The sequence below is a fragment of the Vigna umbellata genome, chromosome 7 (genome assembly GCF_029865625.1).
Source record: "Vigna umbellata cultivar VRB3 chromosome 7, Vumbellata_1.0, whole genome shotgun sequence".
Lineage (NCBI taxonomy): Eukaryota > Viridiplantae > Streptophyta > Magnoliopsida > Fabales > Fabaceae > Vigna > Vigna umbellata.
Genome location: NC_142171.1, coordinates 25,528,364 through 25,553,300, shown reverse-complemented (window position 1 = coordinate 25,553,300; position 24,937 = coordinate 25,528,364). Strand labels below are relative to the sequence as shown.

At 31.3% G+C, this 24,937-nt stretch overlaps 3 protein-coding genes and 1 pseudogene across 3 annotated transcripts; 2 read left to right on the top strand and 2 right to left on the bottom strand.

The window, feature by feature from the left end:
• The first annotated feature begins 3,805 nt into the window (after positions 1-3,805).
• LOC148195567 (patatin-like protein 2) lies at positions 3,806-6,133 on the top strand. Its single transcript, XM_088095242.1, has 5 exons — positions 3,806-3,994; positions 4,873-5,054; positions 5,257-5,422; positions 5,518-5,664; positions 5,855-6,133. Exons 1-5 carry the CDS (start codon positions 3,818-3,820, stop codon positions 6,131-6,133), a joined length of 951 nt encoding a protein of 316 aa, XP_087951368.1. The 5' UTR covers positions 3,806-3,817.
• A 3,194-nt stretch (positions 6,134-9,327) lies between these two features.
• LOC148195566 (patatin-like protein 1) lies at positions 9,328-12,921 on the bottom strand. The gene is made up of 7 exons (XM_088095241.1): positions 12,910-12,921; positions 11,274-11,455; positions 10,522-10,687; positions 10,281-10,426; positions 9,841-10,093; positions 9,551-9,720; positions 9,328-9,433 (listed from the first exon to the last, which is right to left on the bottom strand). The coding sequence occupies exons 1-7, from the start codon at positions 12,919-12,921 to the stop codon at positions 9,328-9,330; spliced, it is 1,035 nt and encodes a 344-aa protein (XP_087951367.1).
• Positions 12,922-14,003: 1,082 nt separating this feature from the next.
• Positions 14,004-17,867, bottom strand: LOC124822626 (patatin-like protein 2). Its single transcript, XM_047294656.2, has 7 exons — positions 17,659-17,867; positions 16,726-16,904; positions 16,195-16,354; positions 15,961-16,107; positions 14,798-15,046; positions 14,512-14,681; positions 14,004-14,334 (listed from the first exon to the last, which is right to left on the bottom strand). Exons 1-7 carry the CDS (start codon positions 17,833-17,835, stop codon positions 14,214-14,216), a joined length of 1,203 nt encoding a protein of 400 aa, XP_047150612.2. The 5' UTR covers positions 17,836-17,867; the 3' UTR covers positions 14,004-14,213.
• Positions 17,868-19,537: 1,670 nt separating this feature from the next.
• On the top strand, positions 19,538-20,291 carry LOC148195565 (uncharacterized; annotated as a pseudogene).
• Positions 20,292-24,937: the final 4,646 nt, after the last annotated feature.

Genomic DNA, 24,937 nt, shown 5'->3' with positions numbered 1-24,937 from the left:
AGTGGCTTTTGGAGGCGTACGATTTCTAGGAGTAGAAACTGTATTAAATAATGGAAAGTTGTTACGGAAAAAAAAAAAAAAATGATTCTTAGAGTTTAATGGGGTCATGGAAGTCTTAAATAGGGATCTATAAGGAGAATTACTTTCTTGTTATAATAGGAATGAAAAGTTTTATGAAATCTTGTGATTAATAGTTTATGAGTGATGAGTTCTTTTAAAACATTAATGAATTATTTTGAGACTAGTGAGGTATGTTTAATGGTGGCTTTCATGGGGCTAAAAGTGTCAAGTAAAAGTGTTTTGAAGGTTTATGATTTTAATTTTTTCGTGAATACATTTCAAATTTGACATGCTAGAAATTTGATGCACAAAATAAGTAGAGTAAATGAATTTACAAGGAAACTAGGAGATAAGGTGAAATAATCATAACTTTATTTCGAATTTTTGAATTTTCGAGGACGAAAATTTTTTTGTGTTGGGGAGAATGTAAGACCCATAAAAAAAAATATATATATATATATATATATATATATATTTATAGTAGTAAATTTTAGTATTTTATTAGTAATAATAATTTTAATGGATAGAAAATTGTAAATTTTGGATATAAAATTATAGTAATTTTAGAAGGAGAGATTCAAATTTTTGGTAACTTATTTAGTAAAATTTTTTAAATGGAATAGTAAAAAGTAAATAGTAAATAGTAAAAAGTAAATAGTAAAAATAAATTTTCAGCATTAAGATTCCTTAGCATGGAAGAAAGTAGTAGGTAGAAATTAGGATCAGATTTGGTGAGAAAATGATTGAAATATTATTTTTAAATAATATTAAAATAATAAATAATATTAAAATATTAATGAATAGTAAATTTTTTTTACTATAAATAGCCATGGGAGGGAAGGGTATTTTGCACCAAGAAAAGAGGAATCAAGTGAGAGCTTGAGAAATAGAGAAGAAAGAGTTAGGGAGAAATTTTTAGTTGCAAGAAGAGTAGAGGTTCTGAAGGGTTTCAGGGAAACAAATTCGGAGCAGGAGATTAAGTCTGGAATAGAGGTAGGGGAGCTAATCCTTCTTGTTTATGATTTTTTTATCCATGTTATGATAATGAATATGAGTTATGAGTATGTTAAAATTTTGGTAATGGTAGTTATCTATTCACTTATATAAATTTAGTTTTCATTATTATAATTTCTTATTTTCGAGTTACTGTTGTGAAAATTTTCTATTAATTGTTTTCACCGTTGGATTTAGCTAAAATTTTAGTATGTGAATCCTAAGACCTATTACTAAACTTTGACCGTTCGGATTTGAAAATAGAAGTCTGTACTTGGAGAAATAAATACTGCAAGTTTGAGTAAATTAGTCACCCTATAGTTCTGTTACTAAGTTGTCTCGGTAAAAATATAGATTTTGACCTATTTAACCGTTAGATCAACCTCAAAATTTGATATATGATTCTTAGGACATATTAATACAATTTGACCGATCGGATTTGTAATTGAAGGTCTATGTTTAGAGAAAGAAATTTCGAAAGTGTGAAACAATCGGATGAACACTGTATTGTTGTTCTTAAGCTATCATGGTACAAATTTCATATATATTTCATCTACCGTTAGATTGAGCCCAAAATTTAGTATGTAATTCATAAGACATATTAAGTCATTTTGACCGTTCAGATTTGTAATTAAATGTCTGTGATTAGGGAAATTAGTTTCGCATTTTGAGTATAACCGAAAACCACTTAAAATTCTGCACTTGAGTTACCTCGGTAAAACCTCAATATCTATCTAGTTAACCGTTGGATCAACCTGAAATTTTAATATGTAGTTTATAACAAATAGTGAATTATTGTGACCAATCAGATTTGAAATCGGAGTTACAGATTTAGAGATATTAATTTCGTATCTTCTCAGGGATCTTAATATTGCTTAATTTCTATTTTTTGATATCTATATTAAATTTCGGTGTTAATATTATATGCTGTTGTTTTAAATCTGTAAATAAGAAATTTGTTAAAAACTAGTTGAGGAACGCTTTGGCTAAGGAAAGATTTGGTACTTAAGTTGTCCATTGTGACGCACCTCTCTTTCCTGGAAGTCTACTCGACAAGTTTTTAACTTAAATCCTATTGAACAGATTTTGTACTGTTAAATTATTATGCAATATATGTTGTTGGAATGAAAATGTTTGATTAATTCATGTTATTGTGGTAGATATGAAATTATGAATTATAATTGTGATTTATGCGATAGTTGTATTTTATTATACTGCATTTGAATTTATGCATCTGAACATGTTATGAGTAGTATGGGGAGATTTTGTAGGGGTATAATGTGAGTTGAGGAATATTAGTATGGTATGAGTCTTGTGGAGAGATTAAGTAAATGTTATGGTATTTGTGTATATGTTGATGTTGAGGGTCCCGTAGTTGGAGGTTATCCTGATACTCTAATAATCATCTATTCTCAAGTAGAGAGGGATGAATTATGTGGTGAGAGGAGCAGGAGGTCCTGGTCTATGTGCCGGTTTTGGACATAGTGAGGGGATTAACCTTGTGAATGGTATGAAGTATTTTGAAAGTGTATTTGTATATAAAAAAAAAAGAGAGAAAGAAAAAAAAAAGAAGAAGTAGAAGTCATTACAAGTGCATAACCTCCCGTGACCGCTCATCAACTTATCATCCGGATGAGTGTCTATTGGGTATTGTGGTGTCTATTGGGTATTGTGAGACGAGTGTCTAATAGGAATTGTGGTATGAGAGTGTCGAACATAATTATTATATGATGTTTATATCAAGGTAATTATATATGTTTTATAAATGATTTGTTGCATGTTAGCTCACCCTACTTGTTTGTGTTTGGGTATGGGCGATGATCGTATAATTCGTTATACGGGAGCAGATGAAGGAATGTCGTCTGAAACAATACCAAGGAAGAAAGAGATCGAAGAATAAGTTAGAAGAATTCAAGTTATATTTAGGAGTTTATAGTTGAAATCTGAGTTTAAAATATATCAACGGTGAATTTTTAAGTGTGAGATTACGGGATGTTACCGTAAATGTAATGTTACAATATATAAATTATGAATTATCCAATGTGAGAAATTTGGGATGTTACACTTTTTACTTAGTTCCTGTTTTCTGTCTTTTTTTTCTTTGCTTTTGTATAGTTTATAGGATAGGATTGGAAATCTATGAATTTAAATCTCACATTAAATAAAGATTAAAAAAATTAAATAAAGAATAGGAAAATTCATTCTTTTAAAGTTTTGGATTAAAATTATCATCTTATTTTTTATACGTAGTTATTCAGTACTTATTGATGTCATGGACTGAAATATCTTACAAAATCATGTACTAATATATTTTATTTGTTAACAAAAAAAATGAAAAAGAAAACAATGAATATGTTACTATTAACTAATATTTGAATAGTCAAAGTTAAATAGAAAGAGAGAGTGTTTGTGTTTTTTAATTAATTATGTGGTAACTCATTTGGACTGTTTTGAGTCATCATAATTTATATATAACTCTTATTTCTTCAAATAATAAAGAACTTCACATTTAAATGGTTAATATAAATATAAATTTGTAAAGTTCTACATCATGGAATGATTGTCCAAAATTTATGATTTTCATTCTTAAATGTAAATAAAAGTAAAAAAAAAAAAAAGAATTTGAGACAATTTATTTATTTTTTAAAAATTTTTCTACTTGCATGGTGGCCAAAGAAGAAGTCTATAAATAGCCTCCACAATAGAGAGGAATCCTCAAGTTCATCATTCTCCATTTCACACCCTTCTTCTATTCTCTCTTAGAATGTCTCCTTTTCTCTTGTTTGCTTTGATGCTTTTCAGCCAATTCATGGCTGGATTCAACACACCATTACCACCTCCAAGCTATGGTGATCATGTGTCCATTCTCAGCATAGATGGTGGTGGCATCAAAGGAATTATTCCTGCCACTGTTCTTGTTTACTTGGACAAAGCTCTTAAGGTCTAATTTCTATTATATTATCACTGTGTGTGGCTTCCAACTTTTTAAGCTTTAAAAAATTTTATGTGTATTCTTCCCACATGAAATATTTGTTTAACTATACTAGTCTTATCCTTTTAAAGGAATGTATGAGGCTGATGAATTTAGTTCATTTTCCACAAAGAAACAACATATGAAGAGGAAATGGAATTATGTATATATATAATTTTCATAAACAGTTAACATGCTCTATATAATTTGCTTAATAAATGGGGGAGAAGAAAAAAGTTAAGTATGATAATTGTATCACTTACTTGTATGAATTTAATAACTTGTCTATAATTTTAATTGATGTTATTCACTATTGAATTGATGTTCTCATTTTAGTTTCGTTGAATATAGCTTTTTTTTTAATCAATAAAATAATGATATATTTATAAATAGAGTTTTTTTTTATCCACAAAAAAATTATACCTAAATAATACTTGAGGTATACATTATATTATCAATAACAATTGTGATAGTTCATCTCTTTAATTACAATTTTTTTTAACCAATCTTTGTTGGGAAAGTTATATCATGAACCTTCACAATTGTTCTGAAGCTTTTTTGTATAATGATTTATACACTCCTAGTCATTTCCATGTAAATCTACATCAAGCATAGTATATTTCAAACAACCTCGTCACAGAAGATTAATTAATTCACTTTTGAGCTATTTAAGCAAAAAGAATATACCTAACCAACAGATAAAAATTAAGATATATTAGAAAATGTAAAAAAATCTGTATACTGTGTTGCATTATATTTTCACAGGACTGCTCAAGATTTCACGAGACAACCTTATAAAAATATTGAATACATTAATTGTAACATTTGAGGTTGTGTTTGAGTTGCAGGCTAAGGATCCAACAACATCGTTGGCGGATTATTTCGATGTGATATCAGGAACAAGCACCGGTGGACTCATGACTCTTATGTTAACAGCTCCAAGCTCACCTGGTTCCAATCAACCTCTTTTTACTCCATCAGAAGTCGTACAGTTCTACAAGGAAAATGGTCCTCATATATTTAAACTCAGGTAAGAATGAAGCTCGTAAAACCTGTGTTAACATACTCATAACAAATATTTGAGACATGTTATATATATCATCATAGTTAAATTATAAACTTAGCAGAAGTATATGTAATTGGGTAAACTTTAATAAAAATGGTTTAGTTATTACGTTTGCCTTAATCAGTTTGCTGAAAGGTTTTGGTTCTTGTGATGCAAAACCATGCAGACCTCTCTGGGATCCTATCAGATGTCCGAAGTATGATGGAGTGTTCTTACGAAACAAAGCTAGACAGTTATTGAAAGAGACACGACTGAATCAGACGTTGACGAACGTGGTAATAACATCTTTCGATGAGCAGAAAATCTACCCAGTTATATTCTCAAGCTTCAAGGTTAGAATGGTAGAAATTGTGTATATTATATAGTGTGATATGAATAACCCTTTTGTGATGGCTAAGTGTTTGTGGTGGTTTTGATGATGATGCAGCTGAAGACACAAACTTACTTGAATGCGTTGCTCTCAGATATAGGTCTTGCCACTTCGGCTGCACCAACTTTTTTTCCATCCCACGAATTTCAGAACGATGGTGTTAAATTTGATTTGATCGATGGTGCTATGGCTTCTAACAATCCAGTAAATATATATTCATCACTATCTCAGATTTAAATCTATATTTTGTGAATAAAAAGCAATTTAATATCTTCTTTATCTTTTTACATATATTGAGAAATGGTAGTAGTAAGATTTTAACCTAGTTAAGACCTAGAGATTGTTTTGCAAGAAATATGTAGAAATAACTGAAGAGTTTGATTGAATACTTTAGGCCCTGGTTGCTGCGAGTGAAGTGATACAACACAGTGGGGATAAGGAAATTTTGATGCTGTCATTAGGAACTGGAATACCCAAACCTAAGGAGAAGTTAGGTGGCATCTTTGATATTGGGTGCCAAGCTGCATGGCTACCTTTTCACATTGATGTTATCAGTGAAGTTGCATTCAGCACAGACATGACTCATTACTATCTTGCAACAATCTTCCCTGGCCTCTTACCTGACGAAAACTATCTTCGAATTGAGGNGTTAGCCACGTCAAGAAAAAAATAACGTCGTTGATCATAGAGGACTAAAAATTACAGTTGATCATGGAGAACTAAAAATTAACGTCGTGACATTTTCTTAATATATTAAAACTTTATATACTGGTTATACTAGAATCGACATAGACAATTGGAGTGGTGACAATTTTGTAATGAATTAGAAGACTTTCTGTATCAATTCTACCTAGAACTAACTTATAAAAAGTTGTAGTGATGGTAATGATGAAGCCTACAAAAGCTTTTATGTCGTTTATGTTAATAACCTGCATAGCAAGTGAAAACTTTTTATAGCGTTTTCATGTATGTCGGTTTCAGAATCGGCATAAAAAACATTTTCTAATCGATATAAAAAGTCTTTATTGCACTAGTGATCCGTCATCAACCCTCACAATTATTGCAAATCAGACTCGTTATTAGCAACTTTCACATAATTTTCATTAACAACTCAAGAATACTCAAGGTGAAAGTCATCACTAAAACGAGTTCGGCCAAGTCATATCCTACCACACATGTATCAACGATGTCATTGTACAAAAATAATGATCAAGACTAACCTCTCTCTAATTATGCAATACGCAATGTTGATTCTAATCAGCATGCATATTTTAGGAAAAAAGCTACATACCTTTACAAAAGCATTTCTTGACAAAACTATAAATCCTTTATAAAAAATTTCTAAAAAAATTGCAAACTTTCTAATGATACATAATTATCAAGTCTTCAGTATACTGAAAATATTTATTGATTTATTTGTAGACAAATTGAAAATCGTTCTCATGAAAAGTTTTGTACACAAAACTTGAAATCTTTCTAAGACAATTTTTTTGAACAAAACTATTGCTTTCACAAAAGTGTTAGGCTAGGAGAGTAACCATGTAATTTCTAGTTAGGGGCTGCAATATTGGGTGATTTGATTGAGTTTAATATTGATAATTTTTGTGTTTGTTATTCTTTTTTAAGATTAGAGTTTTAAATGGATAAATCTACACTATTTTGTTCTATTAAAACATCTTCTTTTACAGTGTCTCTTTGCTGGGCGAGCAGAGTCTCGTTGCTGGGCGAGCCAATCGCTAGGTGAGCTGGTCAACTCGCTGTGCGAGAAAGTCAACATGTGAATAGTGCCGGTCAACTATGAACCGTGCCAATCAACACGTGAATAGTGTCAGATGAATAGTGAATAGTGAATAGTAGAAATTTCAGAAATTTTTTATCTTCTCAAATCCTTATTCATATGCAAAATAAACACATAAAAACATTCATATCGATATAAAATCAATTATATATACAATTTATACAACTTTTCACGAGATTTAACTTCATAAACACATCAAAGGAGATTAAAATAAGTGCTCAATATATGTAATTTTTGACACTTATCAGAATTCCAACCTATTTTGACATCCCTACTTTCGAAAATATAATATTTTTATGTATTTGTTTAAACTTTTTAAAATAATAAGTGGAATTGTTTAAACAAATTTATGTTTTAAGTTGTCTAGAGTATTGAAGCTTATTAGAGCATTTATAAATGTGTTTCATGAAAACTTGATTTGAATAGGGATATATAAATAAATATATATATATATATATATATTATATATATATATATATATTTACAAGAATGACATAATTCAGTTTGTCATCTAATACAAAGAAAATAAAAATAAAAATGCATGAATGATACATACTATTACTATCATTGTCTTTCCTTATTTATGAGTATAGACACTATCTACTCTGCTTTACTACTCCATTAGGGTTTATAAGTACACAACCTAGTTTATAATACCTCACATGTGTTATTGATGTTATTATCTCATAATCATGAAATGTGTGCCATCTTTTGTATAAAAGAATTAGGTTATTTACAATTAAACTAATTGCATGTATTTATTTAACTCATGGTCGGCTTGTAATCCAATAGATTAAAAGAGATATTATTAGAATATGTTGTGTTGATAGGTTTTGCACTTAACCGTAATGGAGTAGCTAAGTATTGGTAGGTAGAGTGGTATTCTAGAAAGAGTGTCTGGTAGTGTCGTAAGTTGTCAATTTTTAGACTCACAAAGGAAGGATAATGATAGAATATTATGTGTCATTCATGCACAAAATACTTTTCTTTTTATACTTTTTTCTTATACATCACAAATGTAGGTTTTTACATGGTTTTTCTCTCTTGTTATTATTTTCACGAGACCTAAATTTAGTTTTTACCTTTCCGTCCAAATTTAAGTTTCAATGCTTATAAATATGTATGCTAAAAAAATGAATAATATTTAAGCTTAAGCAAAAACCACACTCTCATTAAAACCAACTTTGACATTATCTCTAACGCTCCTCTTTTAAGTCAAAACTGTGTTTACACATACAACCCCAATTAACTCTACTAAATTACTAAACCTTTCCACCCTAAATGATTTTCTAAGTATACGAGCAACTTGTACTTCAATCTACATTGTTCTAATATATGTTTAACTTTTAATTTGATAAACGGACTCAGATAACAATATATGAGTATTCTGGAAAATGAGTTTAAATCATGTTAAAGTTCTAAAAGAAGATTATATTTATATAAATGATATGACGTGGAGTGTTAAATGATGAAACTCACATGTTTTAAATTAGTACTATAAAATTTATTTAAATCTTTATAAAATTGTGATAGAATTTTTCTTTTATCTTTTACATCTTTGTGGTGTTTTGATATATATATATATGACTTTGTATATAGAAGATATTGTAAATGATGGTGAGATACAACAAAGAGACTATCAAATATTGGAAATGGTAGATTAAGATTATGTATAAATATTTCTGTATATCGGTATGTTTCAGATATAATGTAATGTTTATCGGTAATTCCTGCATCAACGAGCTCTGATTTTTCTCCCAAATACTTTCTCCTCGTCAGTTTTTGCATTCATAAATAATATTGGACAAGGAAATCATATAAAACACAAAAGAAAAGCACCAAACAAGGGATCACTTTTAATAATACATAGTCCTAGCAATGAAGTTACAGACAACTCAAAAGCATTCAACCTTATTACATGATCCATGGTTCCTGCAAATGGGAGTTACATACAACCCCAAAGCATTCAACCTTATCCCACACATCACACATATATTACAACAAACGTACACAACATAATATAATATCACACACATAACATTTATTCATAATACTCAAGTTGCTCTTCTTCAATCAGAAAGAACTTGAACAGTTTCAACCAAAGGTCTTCCTCCTTCTTCCATATACTTCCTTTTCAGACGCAACTGCCTTTCTGCAAATACTTTCTCAGCCAACCTTGAACACAAACATCCTCTCAAAATTAGCATTCAATATATAATCAACTAATTATATATATACACACACATATTAGTTACTGTGGAAAAAAAAACTACAGAAAGTGAGTGTAGGCACCTGTCAAGAGCTTGAGCATTTGTGTGGTCTAGTTCAAATGGCTCAAATGTATTCACATTCATCCTCTTGACTTTTTGGGTCAACAGACCCTTTCCCACCTTTTCAAGGTTATCCATGTTCTTTTTAGAAGCATCATCCATTTCATTCATGGATGGAGGGAGGTTATACTCCTGCAATTACATATATATAATCAATAATTTTAACTTTTACATGTTAAATTAATTATTTTGTTTTGTTTTCTTCTATAATAAGTATAGGAAAACATTATGCAGAAAAAGCTAAGCATATACCTGAATTCGAAGATAGTTTTCGTCAGGTAAGAGGCCAGGGAAGATTGTTGCAAGATAGTAATGAGTCATGTCTGTGCTGAATGCAACTTCACTGATAACATCAATGTGAAAAGGTAGCCATGAAGCTTGGCAGCCAAGATCAAAGATGCCACCTAACTTCTCCTTAGGTTTGGGTATTCCAGTTCCTAATGACAGCATCAAAATTTCCTTATCTCCACTGTGTTGTATCACTTCACTCGCAGCAACCAGGGCCTAAAGTATTCAATCAAACTCTTCAGTTATTTCTACATATTTCTTGCAAAACAATCTCTAGGTCTTAACTAGGTTAAAATCTTACTACTACCATTTGTCAATATATGTAAAAAAATAAAGATATTAAATTGCTTTTTATTCACAAAATATAGATTTAAATCTGAGATAGTGATGAATATATATTTATTGGATTGTTAGCAGCCATAGCACCATCGATCAAATCAAATTTAACACCATCGTTCTGAAATTCGTGGGATGGAAAAAAAGTTGGTGCAGCCGAAGTGGCAAGACCTATGTCTGAGAGCAACGCATTCAAGTAAGTTTGTGTCTTCAGCTGCATCATCATCAAAACCACCACAAACACTTAGCCATCACAAAAGGGTTATTCATATCACACTATATAATATACACAATTTCTACCATTCGAACCTTGAAGCTTGAGAATATAACTGGGTAGATTTTCCGCTCATCGAAAGATGTTATTACCACGTTCGTCAACGTCTGATTCAGTCGTGTCTCTTTCAATAACTCTCTAGCTTTGTTTCGTAAGAACATTCCATCATACTTGGGACATCTGATAGGATCCCAGAGAGGCCTGCATGGTTTTGCATCACAAGAACCAAAACCTTTCAGCAAACTGATTAAGGTAAGAAAAATGATTTTTTTGAGACACCTAAATTTTTTATAGTCATTTGACACACCTAAATTTTTTATATTCATTTGACATAATTTTTACTTATTTTTTCCTCCTTTTTTGAAAAAGGGTAATGATATCATGATACACTTTTACATTCCTTTGACACACACTACAAGGATAAAATGGTTAAAAAAGTGTAAACTTCTGTATTGTTTTAAGAAAGAAGAGAATAAAAAGTAAATAAAGGTAGTGTTAAATGAATGTAAAATATTTAGATGTGTCAAAGAATTTTTACTCTTTGAAAAAATATAAAATTTTACACTTTTATAACTATTTTACCCTTATATCCTGTGTCAAATGAATGTAAGAGTGTGTTATAGTATCATTTCTTTTTAATGCAAAGGTAATAATTAAACCATTTTTATTAAAGTTTACCCAACTACATATACTTCTGCTAAGTTTATAATTTAACTATGATGATATAACATGTCTCAAATATTTGTTATGAGTATGTTAACACAAGTTTTACGAGCTTCATTCTTACCTGAGTTTAAATATATGAGGACCATTTTCCTTGTAGAACTGTACGACTTCTGATGGAGTAAAAAGAGGTTGATTGGAACCAGGTGAGCTTGGAGCTGTTAACATAAGAGTCATGAGTCCACCGGTGCTTGTTCCTGATATCACATCGAAATAATCCGCCAACGATGTTGTTGGATCCTTAGCCTGCAACTCAAACACAACCTCAAATGTTACAATTAATGTATTCAATATTTTTATAAGGTTGTCTCGTGAAATCTTGAGCAGTCCTGTGAAAATATAATGCAACACAGTATACAGATTTTTTTACATTTTCTAATATATCTTAATTTTTATCTGTTGGTTAGGTATATTCTTTTTGCTTAAATAGCTCAAAAGTGAATTAATTAATCTTCTGTGACGAGGTTGTTTGAAATATACTATGCTTGATGTAGATTTACATGGAAATGACTAGGAGTGTATAAATCATTATACAAAAAAGCTTCAGAACAATTGTGAAGGTTCATGATATAACTTTCCCAACAAAGATTGGTTAAAAAGAATTGTAATTAAAGAGATGAACTATCACAATTCTTATTGATAATATAATGTATACCTCAAGTATTATTTAGGTATAATTTTTTTGTGGATAAAAAAAAAACTCTATTTATAAATATATCATTATTTTATTGATTAAAAAAAAAGCTATATTCAACCAAACTAAAATGAGAACATCAATTCAATAGTGAATAACATCAATTAAAATTATAGACAAGTTATTAAATTCATACAAGTAAGTGATACAATTATCATACTTAACTTTTTTCTTCTCCCCCATTTATTAAGCAAATTATATAGAGCATGTTAACTGTTTATGAAAATTATATATATACCTAATTCCATTTCCTCTTCATATGTTGTTTCTTTGTGGAAAATGAACTAAATTCATCAGCCTCATACATTCCTTTAAAAAATTAAATAAATTGTCTCAAATTCTTTTTTTTTTTACTTTTATTTACATTTAAGAATGAAAATCATAAATTTTGGACAATCATTCCATGATATAGAACTTTACAAATTTATATTTATATTAACCATTTAAATGTGAAGTTCTTTATTATTTGAAGAAATAAGAATTATATATAAATTATGATGACTCAAAACAGTCCAAATGAGTTACCACATAATTAATTAAAAAACACAAACACTCTCTCTTTCTATTTAACTTTGACTATTCAAATATTAGTTAATAGTAACATATTCATTGTTTTCTTTTTCATTTTTTTTGTTAACAAATAAAATATATTAGTACATGATTTTTGTAAGATATTTCAGTCCATACATAGTTGACATCAATAAGTACTGAATAACTACGTATAAAAAATAAGATGATAATTTTAATCCAAAACTTTAAAAGAATGAATTTTCCTATTCTTTATTTAATTTTTTTAATCTTTATTTAATGTGAGATTTAAATTCATAGATTTCCAATCCTATCCTATAAACTATACAAAAACAAAGAAAAAAAACAGAAAAACAGGAACTAAGTAAAAAGATCTCTAATATCCTCATCCTTGCAGTTATTGTTAATTTCTGCAAAAAATTTCCAATCAAACAATTGCAGTTATTGTTAATTTCTTGATTGAATAAATTGACCATACTTTATTCTCCATCTTGTAGAATCATTGTCTCCTCTGTTATTATGTATCAATAAAATCGTCACAATTCCTTCACTAACAGAAAAAAACATCTAAAAAAATGAATAATATATATTGATATATTAGGACAGTGCAGCATAGATTGGATTAAAAAAAAAAACTCTTATAGAATATTGAGTCAGACTTTTGTATTAAAAATCTAACTCCATAGTCAAAGTGAAGGAAAAAATGATAAAAAAATTTAAAGAAAAGAACAAATAAATTAAGCCTGTGGAAATTTTACTTTAATATATTAGGATAAAAAGTACATATTTGTTTATTCTTCTAAAATTTTAAATTATGTTTCTATTGTTAAATTCCAGTTTTAGTCATCAAATATTTTTCTCTTTCCAACTCTGAAGTCTCTATTCTATACCTGAAATTAGTATTAATTTTAAGATAAACCATATTATTTAATTTGGAAATAAAAAAATGCAGAGGTACGCACATTTATTACTTCATCCAATTAAATTATTCGTAACAAAGATTTTAAAACATTGATGAATTTTATTCACGAACTCAAAAACTTAAAACAAAATAACCAATCAAATCCAAACTCATTTTTCTTCTTAATATTAAATATTTCATCCTATATATATATATATATATATATATATATAATATATATATATATATATATATTCTATCTTACCTTTCTAATTACTAATATAATTGATTTTTTCTCAAAGTCTTATTTATAATTTCTAAATCACATTTAATAAGATGTAACGAATTATCCACTACTTATTTTCGCCATCATTAATTTTTTTTTTACTTTCATTTTATTAATATAAACTGTATTTTTTTAAGGATATTTTTTGTAATTACTTTTCCATAAACCTAATTTTCTTAATGTAATCATTGTTTTATATAATATACAAAGACAATTTTTTATACACAATTTTCTTAAAACTCTATCAATATATATAGTAATCCATAACTGTGTTCAAATTGTAGTAATTGCTTTTAATATTACTGCAAAAGTTGTGTAGTGACATATGCAGACTGCCTATGTTGCCCTAAATAAATAATCTCAATCTCACACAAAAGAAAAGCAATAATAATCAACTATGAAATATCATTGATTGATAGGAGTTACAAAGAACTCCAAAACATCCATATTCTTTTATCCATTGTCCATGCAATCAGGAGTTGCTTAGAACCCTAAAAGCATGAAACATTATTACAGCAAACATGACAGTAACACACAGCATAATAGAAGGTCATCATAGTGACATTTATTCATACAAGTCACTAATTAACAGAGCTTAAGCTGCTGAGATTCGATTGGAATTTGCTTCAACAGTTCCAATAAATGGTCTTCTTCCCTTTTCCATAGATTTCCTTTTCAGACGCAACAGCCTCTCAGCATACAGTTTATCAGCCAACCTTAGTCAAATTGAAAAACAAAAACAGAAATTGTCTCTCACAGTCAGCATTCAATGATGGGTAATCAATTGGGTCATTTTGTAACACCGACAACCTTACAAACATAGAATTTCTACTTCTTTCTAGCTATGGCAAGAGAAAAGACTTAAACTTTTGCACAACACACTGTGTACGAACCTGTCAAGAGCTTGAGCATTTGTTTGGTCCAGTGGAACTGGTACAAAAGTATTAATATTCATCCTGCGAACACTCTGGGACAACAGGTTCTTTCCAACCTTTTCAAGCTTATCCATGTTTTTGGGTGAAGCATCGTCCATTTCTTCCATAGATGGATCAAGGTTATACTCCTGTAATTACATCGTCATCATGTAGATTCAATCTCTACTTGTTCTAAGAAAACTCTCACTACAAAAAATTATTCATATTGTGTAGTTTAAAATCAGTTTTTGTAACTGATATTTACCTCAATTCGAAGGTAGTTATCCTGAGGTACGAGGCCAGAGAACATTGTGGCAAGGTAGTAATGGGTCATGTCTGTACTATACAAAGCCTCACTAAAAACATCAAAGCTGTTCATTAGCCATCCAAGTTGACACACGCCATCAAAAATGCCACCTAACTTGTTATTTGCTGTTATTCCAGTTCCTAATGACAGCAACATGATTTCTTTGTTCCCAGTGTGTTGTATCACTTCACTCACAGCCACCAAAGCCTGTTATCAAATTTCATTTCATCTTCCCAAACTTCTCATTCATCATATATGTTCATATGCATTCCAATTAATTCTGAATGCAACCTTTCAGTTAAGAGTTACTTTTATTATGTAAAAGAAACATGTTAGCATACTATAACAGGTTGTGGGTGTTACATTCACATTTTAGTTTATATCTATGGTTTTTAACCTTTGCTTTTAGGTATGTAAAAGGCTACAGCACTCAAATACCCCTTTAATTTATGTTTTTTTTTATTATGTATATATATACTATTAATATTGATTCTAAATACTTTTAATTAATTAATTTTTTTTACTTGAAAATGTCTCTTTCTTATTATGGTAGAGAAAACAGGGATAATCATAAACTACATAATCAATATCCTCTTTAAACATTTGCTAAATAGGTGAGAAGAAATTAACTGAAATAAATTATTAGAATTAATATTTTGAAGAGTGTGAATCAGTTGACATTATACACTAAACAAAGATAAAGGCAGGATTATAAATGAATACTTTTGAAGAACTTCAATAAACATGTTTTTAGTCCTCAAAATTAATGCTTTGGTTCAGCTTATATACTGTAGTAAAAGCTTACAAACATCCATCCGATATTTTTTCTTTTGATTCTTGATATTTTATTTTTGTTTCTGTAAAATATTTATTTCTTTGTTTATTTTGATCTACATAATACTTTTATTTCAGATTACTCCCTTTGAAAAAAATTCACAGTGACTAAAAACAAATAATCTATATATTACAAGGGTTGAAAAATTAGAAAAAAAGAGTGAACAAAAATATGTAAAAATAAACTCAAGTTATTCATATATCCATCCACGTGTAATAATATATATATATATATATATATATATATATATATATATATAAAATTTAAGTTATTGATGAATATTTACTGGATTGTTAGCAGCCATAGCACCATCGATCAAATCAAATTTAACACCATCGTTCTGAAATTCGTGGGATGGAAGATAAGTTGGTGCAGCCGAAGTGCCAAGACCTATATCTGACAGTTTCGCATTCAAGTAACTTTCTGTCTTCAGCTGCATCATCCAAGAACACCAAAAATATTCAATTTTTTAACACATTTTCATGAAAACATGTACACAATTTTATTATAAAATGCTAACCTTGTAGTTTGAGAATATAACTGGTTGGATTTTCTTCTCGTCAAAGGTTGGTATTACCACGTTCGTCAATGTCTCGTTCAGTCGTGTTTCTCTCAATAACTCAACAGTTTTTTGTTTTAAGAACTCTCCATCGTATTTGGGACAAGTTAACGAATGTTGTCTGCATATTGTTGCATCGCAAGAGTCAAAACGTTTAACAAAAAAGTAAAAGAGATTCATCTTTTAAATGAATTTTTCTCCTACAATACTTTAATTTGAAGAGTGTATTAACTCTAATTAACACCGTATAACATAAGAATCCCATAAGATATCAACGAAAAATATACATTTTTCTTTGACAGATTCCTCATCAAACACATTCCTCAAAACTTAGGGATCAGCGTATGAACATAGTTATACATTATTGTTATACCAAACCCACAAAGTGACATAAGATAATTAATTTGGTCTTAGAAAGTTGTTTCAACTTTGTAAGATAAACATAGTTATATCAACTGGTGTTCCATTATTGTTCAAGGTTTATACTCATACCTACGAAATATTTCGGGACCATTTTTCTTGTAGAACTGTACGACTTCCGATGGAGTAAAGAGAGGTTGATGGGAGTGAGATGAGTTTGGAGCTGCCAGCATAAGAGTCATGAGTCCACCAGTGCTTGTTCCTGATATTACATCGAAATAATCTGCCAACGATGTTCTTGGATCCTTAGCCTGCATCAAAAACACAATCTCATATGTTGCAATTAATGGTTAAAAAGTGAGTTTAAATCTAATTCAATCCCACAAAACCGGTTTATAAGGTGAAATTTGCACCTCACTTATATATTATAATTTAGTCTTATTTCTAGTCTAGTCGATGTGAAACTTCCAATAAACTCTAAAATATATTCAACAAAATCAAATTGTAGATTCACTAGAGAATAACATCGTTCGAATTATACACAAGTTATTATTAAATTCATACAAGTAGGGGTCTTCTGAGTGATAGTATTATCATATCTCACTTTTTTTTCTACCCTATTTTATCTTTTTTATTTTCTTAAGCAAACTATATAAAGCATGCATGTTAACACTCCAAAGAGAGCACTAACCATTCCAAAAAGTTATTACAAGAGTTTGCAATGAGACATCTGTTTAAGGAAATTATATATATATATATATATTATATATATATATATATATATATATATATATATATAATGTGTGTAAACACTTCCATTTCCTCTTCATATGTTTCTTCTCGGGGAGAGTGAACTAAGTATTAGTTCTATGTAGCTTTTAAAGAAAAGTTTTTCATAGGCGAAAACTATAAGGATTATTAATAACTTTGCCTAAAAAGCTAACATTCTTTCATGAAAGGATATAGTATCAACCAAATCTTTATGGGAAGAATACATACACAAATTTTAAAGCTTAAAAGGTAGGAATCCACACACAGTGATAATATATATAATAGAAAAGGGACCTTAAGAGCCTTGTCCAAGTAATCAAGAACAGTTGCTGGAATAATTCCTCTTATGCCACCACCATCTATGCTTAGAATGGATACATGATCTCCATAGCTTGGAGGTGGCAATGGTGTATTGAATCCACCATTGAAGTGGCTCAGAAACACCAAACCAAACAAAAGCAGTAGAGACATTGTCTAAGTGTTATAAGAGATAGAATGGAAGAAGGGTGTGGAGAATGAAAAACTTGAGAATTCATCTCTAATGTGGAGGCTATTTATAGACTTGTTTTGCCACCATGCAATTAAAAAATTAGAAAAATAGTCTCAAATTTTATTATTATAATGCTGGTTAAGGCTTGCACAATGTGAAGGTCATGCCTAATTAATTGGGACCACTTAAGTATAATTATATTATTTAAAAGTTAATACAAAAATTGTGAACCAGTAAGAAATGAAGAGAGTTTTGGATTAATATTAACATAAATATTGTTCATAAAAATCTTCTTAGATACTTAGAGTTTTTTCTTATCAAGAGAAAAAATAATTCACATTAGACGAGTTTATTCACATATTGATTAGATGAGCATACTAAAAAACATTACACATGTCTAACAATATTTATTAGACAAGTTTTTTATATACTAATTAAATGAATATAGCAAAAAATATTATGAGTAATTTCATACATTGATTAGATGAGTCTAAGAATACACATTAGACAAGTATGTCCATACATTGGTCAAACGAAACACACATTAAATGATTTTGTCTATACATTGATTAGAGTCTAACAATATATATTGGATGAGTCTCTCTATACATATATTAAATGAATATATTAATACACATTTGACGACTTTGTCCAATTTATGATTAGACAAGTCTTTCAATATACATTACTTAAGTTTTTCTATACACTAATTACATGAGTTTAACAATATACATTAAACGAATGTGTCCTTATACTAATTAAATGAATCTAACAACACATATTAAATGACTTTGATCATGTATTGATTAACCTAACAATTTACATTATATCAGTTTGTTCAAACACTAACTTATATTTTTAAGAAGTCAGTTCTACATATTTATGCATATTATTCTTTATTATACTTTTAGAGTTTACTCTATTTTTGCATATTTTTTATCTTTTATATTTATTCAAAGTCGTATCTATATATTTATAGACATATTGACTTTCTAAACCGATAAATTATTTTTAAGGTTAATTTTATTCAAAACTCAATTATAAACTTTAAAATATTAATTATTATTTTTTTAAAACTTTAATTCTCTTTTAATAATATACAAATTGTAAGAATCTAGATATATGTGTTTTAAAAAATGAGACAAATTATTTTATTTTAAAATAAGTAGATAATATAATTAGAATTTCATATACTCGTCTCATTACTTAAAATATAGTTCATCTCTCTAGAACTCATTCTATAAACTCTCTCTACCTTCTCTCTAAGTTTTCTTACTCCTTGATCATTTTATTTGATGATCAAGAAGTTTCTAGGATCACTATTGAGTTGTCTTCAATATCTATCGATCAATGTCTACAATCACTAGTAAAAAAAAGGTTTTTTAACGCGCTATATACGCCTCGGTTTTACTGAAACCGAAGCGTATAAAAGCGTGGTGGCATTATCGTAGTTTTAACGAAAGTATATGCCTCGGTTGTTCGGGCACCGATGCCTAAAGGGGGATACTTCCTCGGTTCTTAAAACAACCGAGTCAAAAAACTCTGATTCCACTTGCAAAAAGGACTTTTCACCTGACAACTTTTCTGATATAAAGGTTCTACCTCGGTTATCTGAGCAACCGAGGCAGTAGAGGAGGTGAGAGAGGGTAAATCTAATATTACCTTTTCACCTCCACATTTTCTCTCGACCCAACCACCTCCCTCCTCTCCGACTCACTCTCATCAACCACTGGCCAACCCCTCGTCCCTCCTCCACTCCTCCTCCATCGCCCCCCTCCTTTTCTTCACCATTGCCTCTGTCTCCTCCTCCATCGCCCCCTCATTTTCTTCACCGCGCCCCTCCTCCTCCCTTCCCAACCCCAACGCCGCCGCCGTCACCACCACCAACAACCCCAACACCACCAGGCGACGCCCAATGGTGCTCCCTCTACGGCCTCTTCTACGGCCTCTTCTACCCCGTCTTCAAAAATGTCGTCGACAAGCTCAAGCCACACATCACCCTCTCCAATCTCTCCCTACCCTTCGACTGCATCATCACCATGGTCCTCTCCCGCCTCGCCCACGACCTCTCCGCCAAAACCCTCATTGTCTGCTACTCCCTCAATCCGTACCTCGTCTCCAAAATCACCAACATGGTCACCGGCCTCCTCGCTACTCCCTCGATCCGCTACCTATTGGTCACCGCCGCCTCCTCGAGAGCACCCAGGCCTTCGAAGAACTCACATCCCTCCCCAACATGTGCGGCGCCATCAACACCACCCCCGTCCACCTCCAACAACAACCCTAACCTCAACCCCTACCGCTGCCGCTACGACTACTCTCTCTTTTCCTCCAGGCCGTCTCCGATCACAAGATCTTCTAGGACATCTGCGTTAAGGCCCCCGGCGGCACCAACAACGCCACCTACTTTTGTGACAGCCGTTGTCGTTTCCCTTGACTACACTAGTGAACAGAGCAAGTTTCTATCTTTTTTCTCTTTCTTTTCTCGGTCTTTGATCATACATGTAAATTTGTTTTGCATGTACAAAAAAAATTTGTTCCTCCTTTGATTCCTTGTAAATTTGAGGTTCTAAGGTTCGTTTCCAATCATCAACTGGTGATTTGTAGGCTTTTCTAAAACTCTTTGTCGTGGAAACTTTGGGCGACTGTATTAGAGATGTCATAGTTTTCCCTAAGTTAAGGGAAGCTAATTCGTTTTCATACATATATTTATTAGGAAGATTTGAAATTTTTTATTTAGTGTGCATGTAATTACGTGATAGCTTTTATGTGTTAAATTAATAAAAATAGCATATTGTGTGTGCTTAATTGGTGTGTTCTTGAGATTGACTAATATTTAATTATATTAGTGTATGTATGGTGAAATGAGAATGATTTAATGGTAAAATTGTGTTGATATTATTGTTGGTAAAAATGGGAGGTTGATATCCCACTTGTTGGTTAAATTGAGGATTGGTATACAATTCTTGGGAATATTGAATTTAATGTAGAACATACAATTTGGTAAGTGTTAGGGGGTGGTTTATGATTGGTTGACATCCTAAAATTCTTATATTATGAAGTTAGATTGAGAGAGAGCAACTGAGTTCATTTTCTACTTGTTTTAGAGTGAAATTAGGGGGTTTTGGTAAGTGAGTTTTGAAGAAATGGTGGTTGAAGAAAAATAGAAGTATGGGGATTGTTTTGAAGTCATTTAGGACTTGTTAGAGACCTTAAACTAGTAAAAATATGGTGTATTATGGAGTAGAGGAATTATTAGGGTGTATTTGCATGGTTTTTGGTCCAAAAAAGGGGTTTAGGGTAGTGAATTTCTAAGTGAGTAGGCCTGGGTTGAATTGGAGAGTTTATGGTCTATTGTTGAGTCCTTTAAGACTTGTTTATGCAGTTTGTGAAATGAAATAAATGTTAAAAGAGGTAGAGATGAAGTGACAAATTTGAGTAGAGGGCTTAATTTGGTTTGAAGTGACAAATTTAAGTTATAATGGTGTTTCCAGGGATTTCTTAGTGTTTCTAGGGTCCTAGAGAGTATTAGAAGTTAGGGGTGAAGTGTTTAGGGTCAACGAAATAGAGGTATTGAATCTATCATTGCACTGAGGGCTAGTCTGGGCCCCAACTGTCGGGTAGTAAGGCGTTGAGCGCTAGTCTGGGCGCTAAATCTCGGGTTGCTGAGCGTTGAGCGCCAACCAGCAGGGTTTTTCTCAAGGTTTTTTGGTGTTTTGTAATACTTGTCTCGGCTGTTTTTTATTCTTTTGTTGATGTTTCATGGTTGCATATGTTTGGATGCAATGTGTAATGAGGTTATTAAAGTATTAATGAAATATTGTGAATGGGAATTCCAAGGAGGAATCTCTTATTGGTGGTTATATGTGGGACTAGTATAAGTTATAAGTGTTGGGTCTATCGAGGAGGAGGTTACCCTGTGAGTTACACAAACACCAATAACATCTGAGCCAACTATATAAGGGATCGACACCACTCTTTACCCAAAACCTTAAGGCAATGGGTTAATGGGTCTTTCATTTTTTATATACTGCTCTACTTTATCATTTCTATCCAATGTCGGACTTAGACTCACACTTGGATTCCCAGCATCTCCCCCTTAAGGGTGAGTCCCTTCCACATAGGTACACTCCTCCTCTAGCGGAAGCATTTCCAACTGTTGTATCTTAACGAAACTCGCTTACTTGGATACCCTTTGTCAGGAAGACTTTCGGTATAGAGATCATTATACTCGTTTGAGCCGGTCACCAAGACAAACCATCGACTTTGATACAACTTTTGGGTCTATCGAGGAGGAGGTTACCTTGTGGGTTACACAAACACCAATAACATCTGAGCCAACTATATAAGGGATCGACACTACTCTTTACCCAAAACCTTAAGGCAATGGGTTAATGGGTCTTTCATTTTTTATATACTACTCTACTTTATCATTTCTATATACTGCTCTACTTTATCATTTCTATCCAACGTGGGACTTAGACTCACACTTGGATTCCCAACAATAAGAAGTCGATATAGAGTTTATCCTGATACTCTAATGGTCATCCATGCTTAATTCGAGAGTGAAGAGTCATGTCGTGAGAGGAGCAAGAGGTCCTAGCTTGGGGTCCTTTCTTCTTCATTGTGGAAAAGGTCGTTTTTAAGGACTAACCTTGTGTGACAGCTTTGAATGGGTCAGTTGTTCCACCACATATGTGCAAAACCTTCCATGGCTTAACATTTATACTATATTGTAAGGGGTTTGGCCTATTCTAAGTCAGTAAGTGTGAATGAAAATGATGTTCTACTAATGGTGTGCTTGAAATTGTATGTTGAATTTATCTTAATATGTATAATTGTTTTACAATTAGCTTATCCTTTTTTGTATATTTCTTGGTTGTTTGTTCTATATGTGCTATCCTTTTAGGCGATGATATCTGGTGGGTGTGAGCAGAGTTTGATGATGTGATGGTTAAGTAGGTTTAGGTGGCCCTAATGTTTAGTAGATTTAGTATTTTAATTTTCTTAGTGTTTATCCTTTTTTTTGGTGATTTTTGAGACACCATTCTTATACTTGGTTTTGATACTTGTAGTTGTTATATATAAAGTTAGTTTTATAGTTACATCGAATTATTATAGAAATGATTTTATATTTATTTTCCAATCAGTTAACTAATCTATCTTATTAACTATGCTATATTTCCTTCATGGTTTCAATAATGTATTTGGGATATTACATAACTCAACATCTAGTCTTGTGCGTAATCAATTATATTAGTTATATAATTTAAAAGTTAATACAAATTGTTAACTAATAAGAAATCAGGAGTGTTATTAGATTAATATTGTCATTAATATTCTTCTTAATTGATGAAAATCTTTCTTATAGGATATTGGATGAGAGTTTTGTATTATAAAAAAAAATCATAAATCTAAATATATATATAATCAAAGTGAAAATAGCATCATTCCCTAATTTTATCAAAGAAAAAAAATCGTTAAAATTTGAAAAAGAAAAGGAATAAAGAAATCCCTACAAGAATAATTGATATTACGAACGGTCCTAATTCATCGGTAATGTATCAAATTCGTCGGTAATTGTTATTTACCGACGGCTTACTGACGGTCAAATATCGTCGGTAAAAACGTTGTCAGTAACCTTTACCGACGGATATTTCAGCCGTCGGTAATTACCGAAGGCTTTTGACCTTCGGTAAAGTCGTCGATAATTACCAAAGGCTTATGGCCTTCGGTAAATCCGTCGGTAATTACCGCGATCTGGTTCATCTTCTTCTTCTTCCTTCCTCCCTCTGTGTCATTTTTTTTTCCGTTTTCATGAACTCCGCCACCAAAAAAGCATTACGCCAGTAACAAACTAATTTCCAAAGAATCAAACAACCAATTTATTTTCAATAGTTAAAATCATAGGGAATCATGGAGAGTTTCTCTGCAATTCTCAGATTTGTAAGAGAAATGTTCCTAATCACAAAAATCAACTTTGCAATGGATCGCCGGAAAAGTTGAGCTCGCAGGAAAAGTTGAAGTTGTCGGAAAGGCTGAAAAGTGGACAATGGTGGATTGCAACAAAGCAGCAGTGGTGGAGAGCAGTGGTGGTGGAGAGCAACGGTGGTGGAGAGCAGCGGTGGTGGAGAGCAGCGATGGTGGAGAGCAGCGGTGGTGGAGAGCAGCGGTGGTGGAGAGCAGCGGTGGTGGAAAGCAGCGGTGGTGGAGAGCAGCGGTGGTGGAGAGCAGCGATGGTGGAGAGCAGTGGTGGTGGAGAGCAGCGGTGGTGGAGAGCAGCGGCGGTGGAGAGCAGCGATAGGAAGAAGTATTACATTGAGATGGAGAGAAATGAGAAGGAGAAATGAGTGTTTGCCACATATATTGGCACTGGATGCGAAACTGGGCTGAAAATTTTCCGTTTTTTTACCGACGGTCAGAAGCCTTCAGTAAATCTGTCGATAATGTCGTCAAGCGAAATAATGGGTGGGAAAATTCCCGCTCTTTTTATCGACGGCCAAAAGCCTTCGGTAAATCCGTCGGTAATGTGCATGTCACTTACCGACGGCCTTACCGAAGACTTTTGATCGTCGATAAAAAAGCTGTTGGTACCGTCGAAAATTAAAATATATCGACGGATATTTATCTATCGGTAAAAATCCGTCAGTAATATTAATATTTTTTGTAGTGAATTAAACATGTGAAAAGTTTGTTTAAATATATTTTAAGTATCTTTCGATTCAACTTTTGATTTTGATTTTTATATATTTTTTATTCTTCTAAAATTTTAATTATTTTTTTAAATTTTAGTTTTAGCCATTGAATATTTTGTTTTTCAAACTCTAAAGGCACTATTCTATACATAAAATTAATGTTAAATTTAAGATAAATAAATAATACTTGAATTCGAAAAGAAAAAAATGTAAAGGTACTAGCATGCTATATAGAAAAATATTCAGTCCGGGTAACATCGGTTTCACTCCGCGTATAATTAAAAGTGCAATAGGATAATGGGAAATTCAAAAATAAAAGAAATAAAAATAATGATTTATACTTTTAGAAAAGATTATAAAAAGTTTTAAAAATAAAAATATAATTATA

Coding starts and splice junctions, on each gene's coding strand:
- LOC148195566 (XM_088095241.1), bottom strand. Junction 9,721..9,840: donor AAAACTATCTTCGAATTCAG/GTATATGCTTAG, acceptor ATGTAATTGCAG/GAGTATAACCTCCCTCCATC. Junction 9,434..9,550: donor AATGCTCAAGCTCTTGACAG/GTGCCTACACTC, acceptor TTTGTGTTCAAG/GTTGGCTGAGAAAGTATTTG.
- LOC124822626 (XM_047294656.2), bottom strand. CDS start 17,835: ATGTCTCTACTGCTTTTGTTTGGTTTGGTGTTTCTGAGCCACTTCAAT. Junction 15,047..15,960: donor CTATGGCTGCTAACAATCCA/GTAAATATTCAT, acceptor ATTTGATAACAG/GCTTTGGTGGCTGTGAGTGA. Junction 14,335..14,511: donor AATGCTCAAGCTCTTGACAG/GTTCGTACACAG, acceptor AATTTGACTAAG/GTTGGCTGATAAACTGTATG.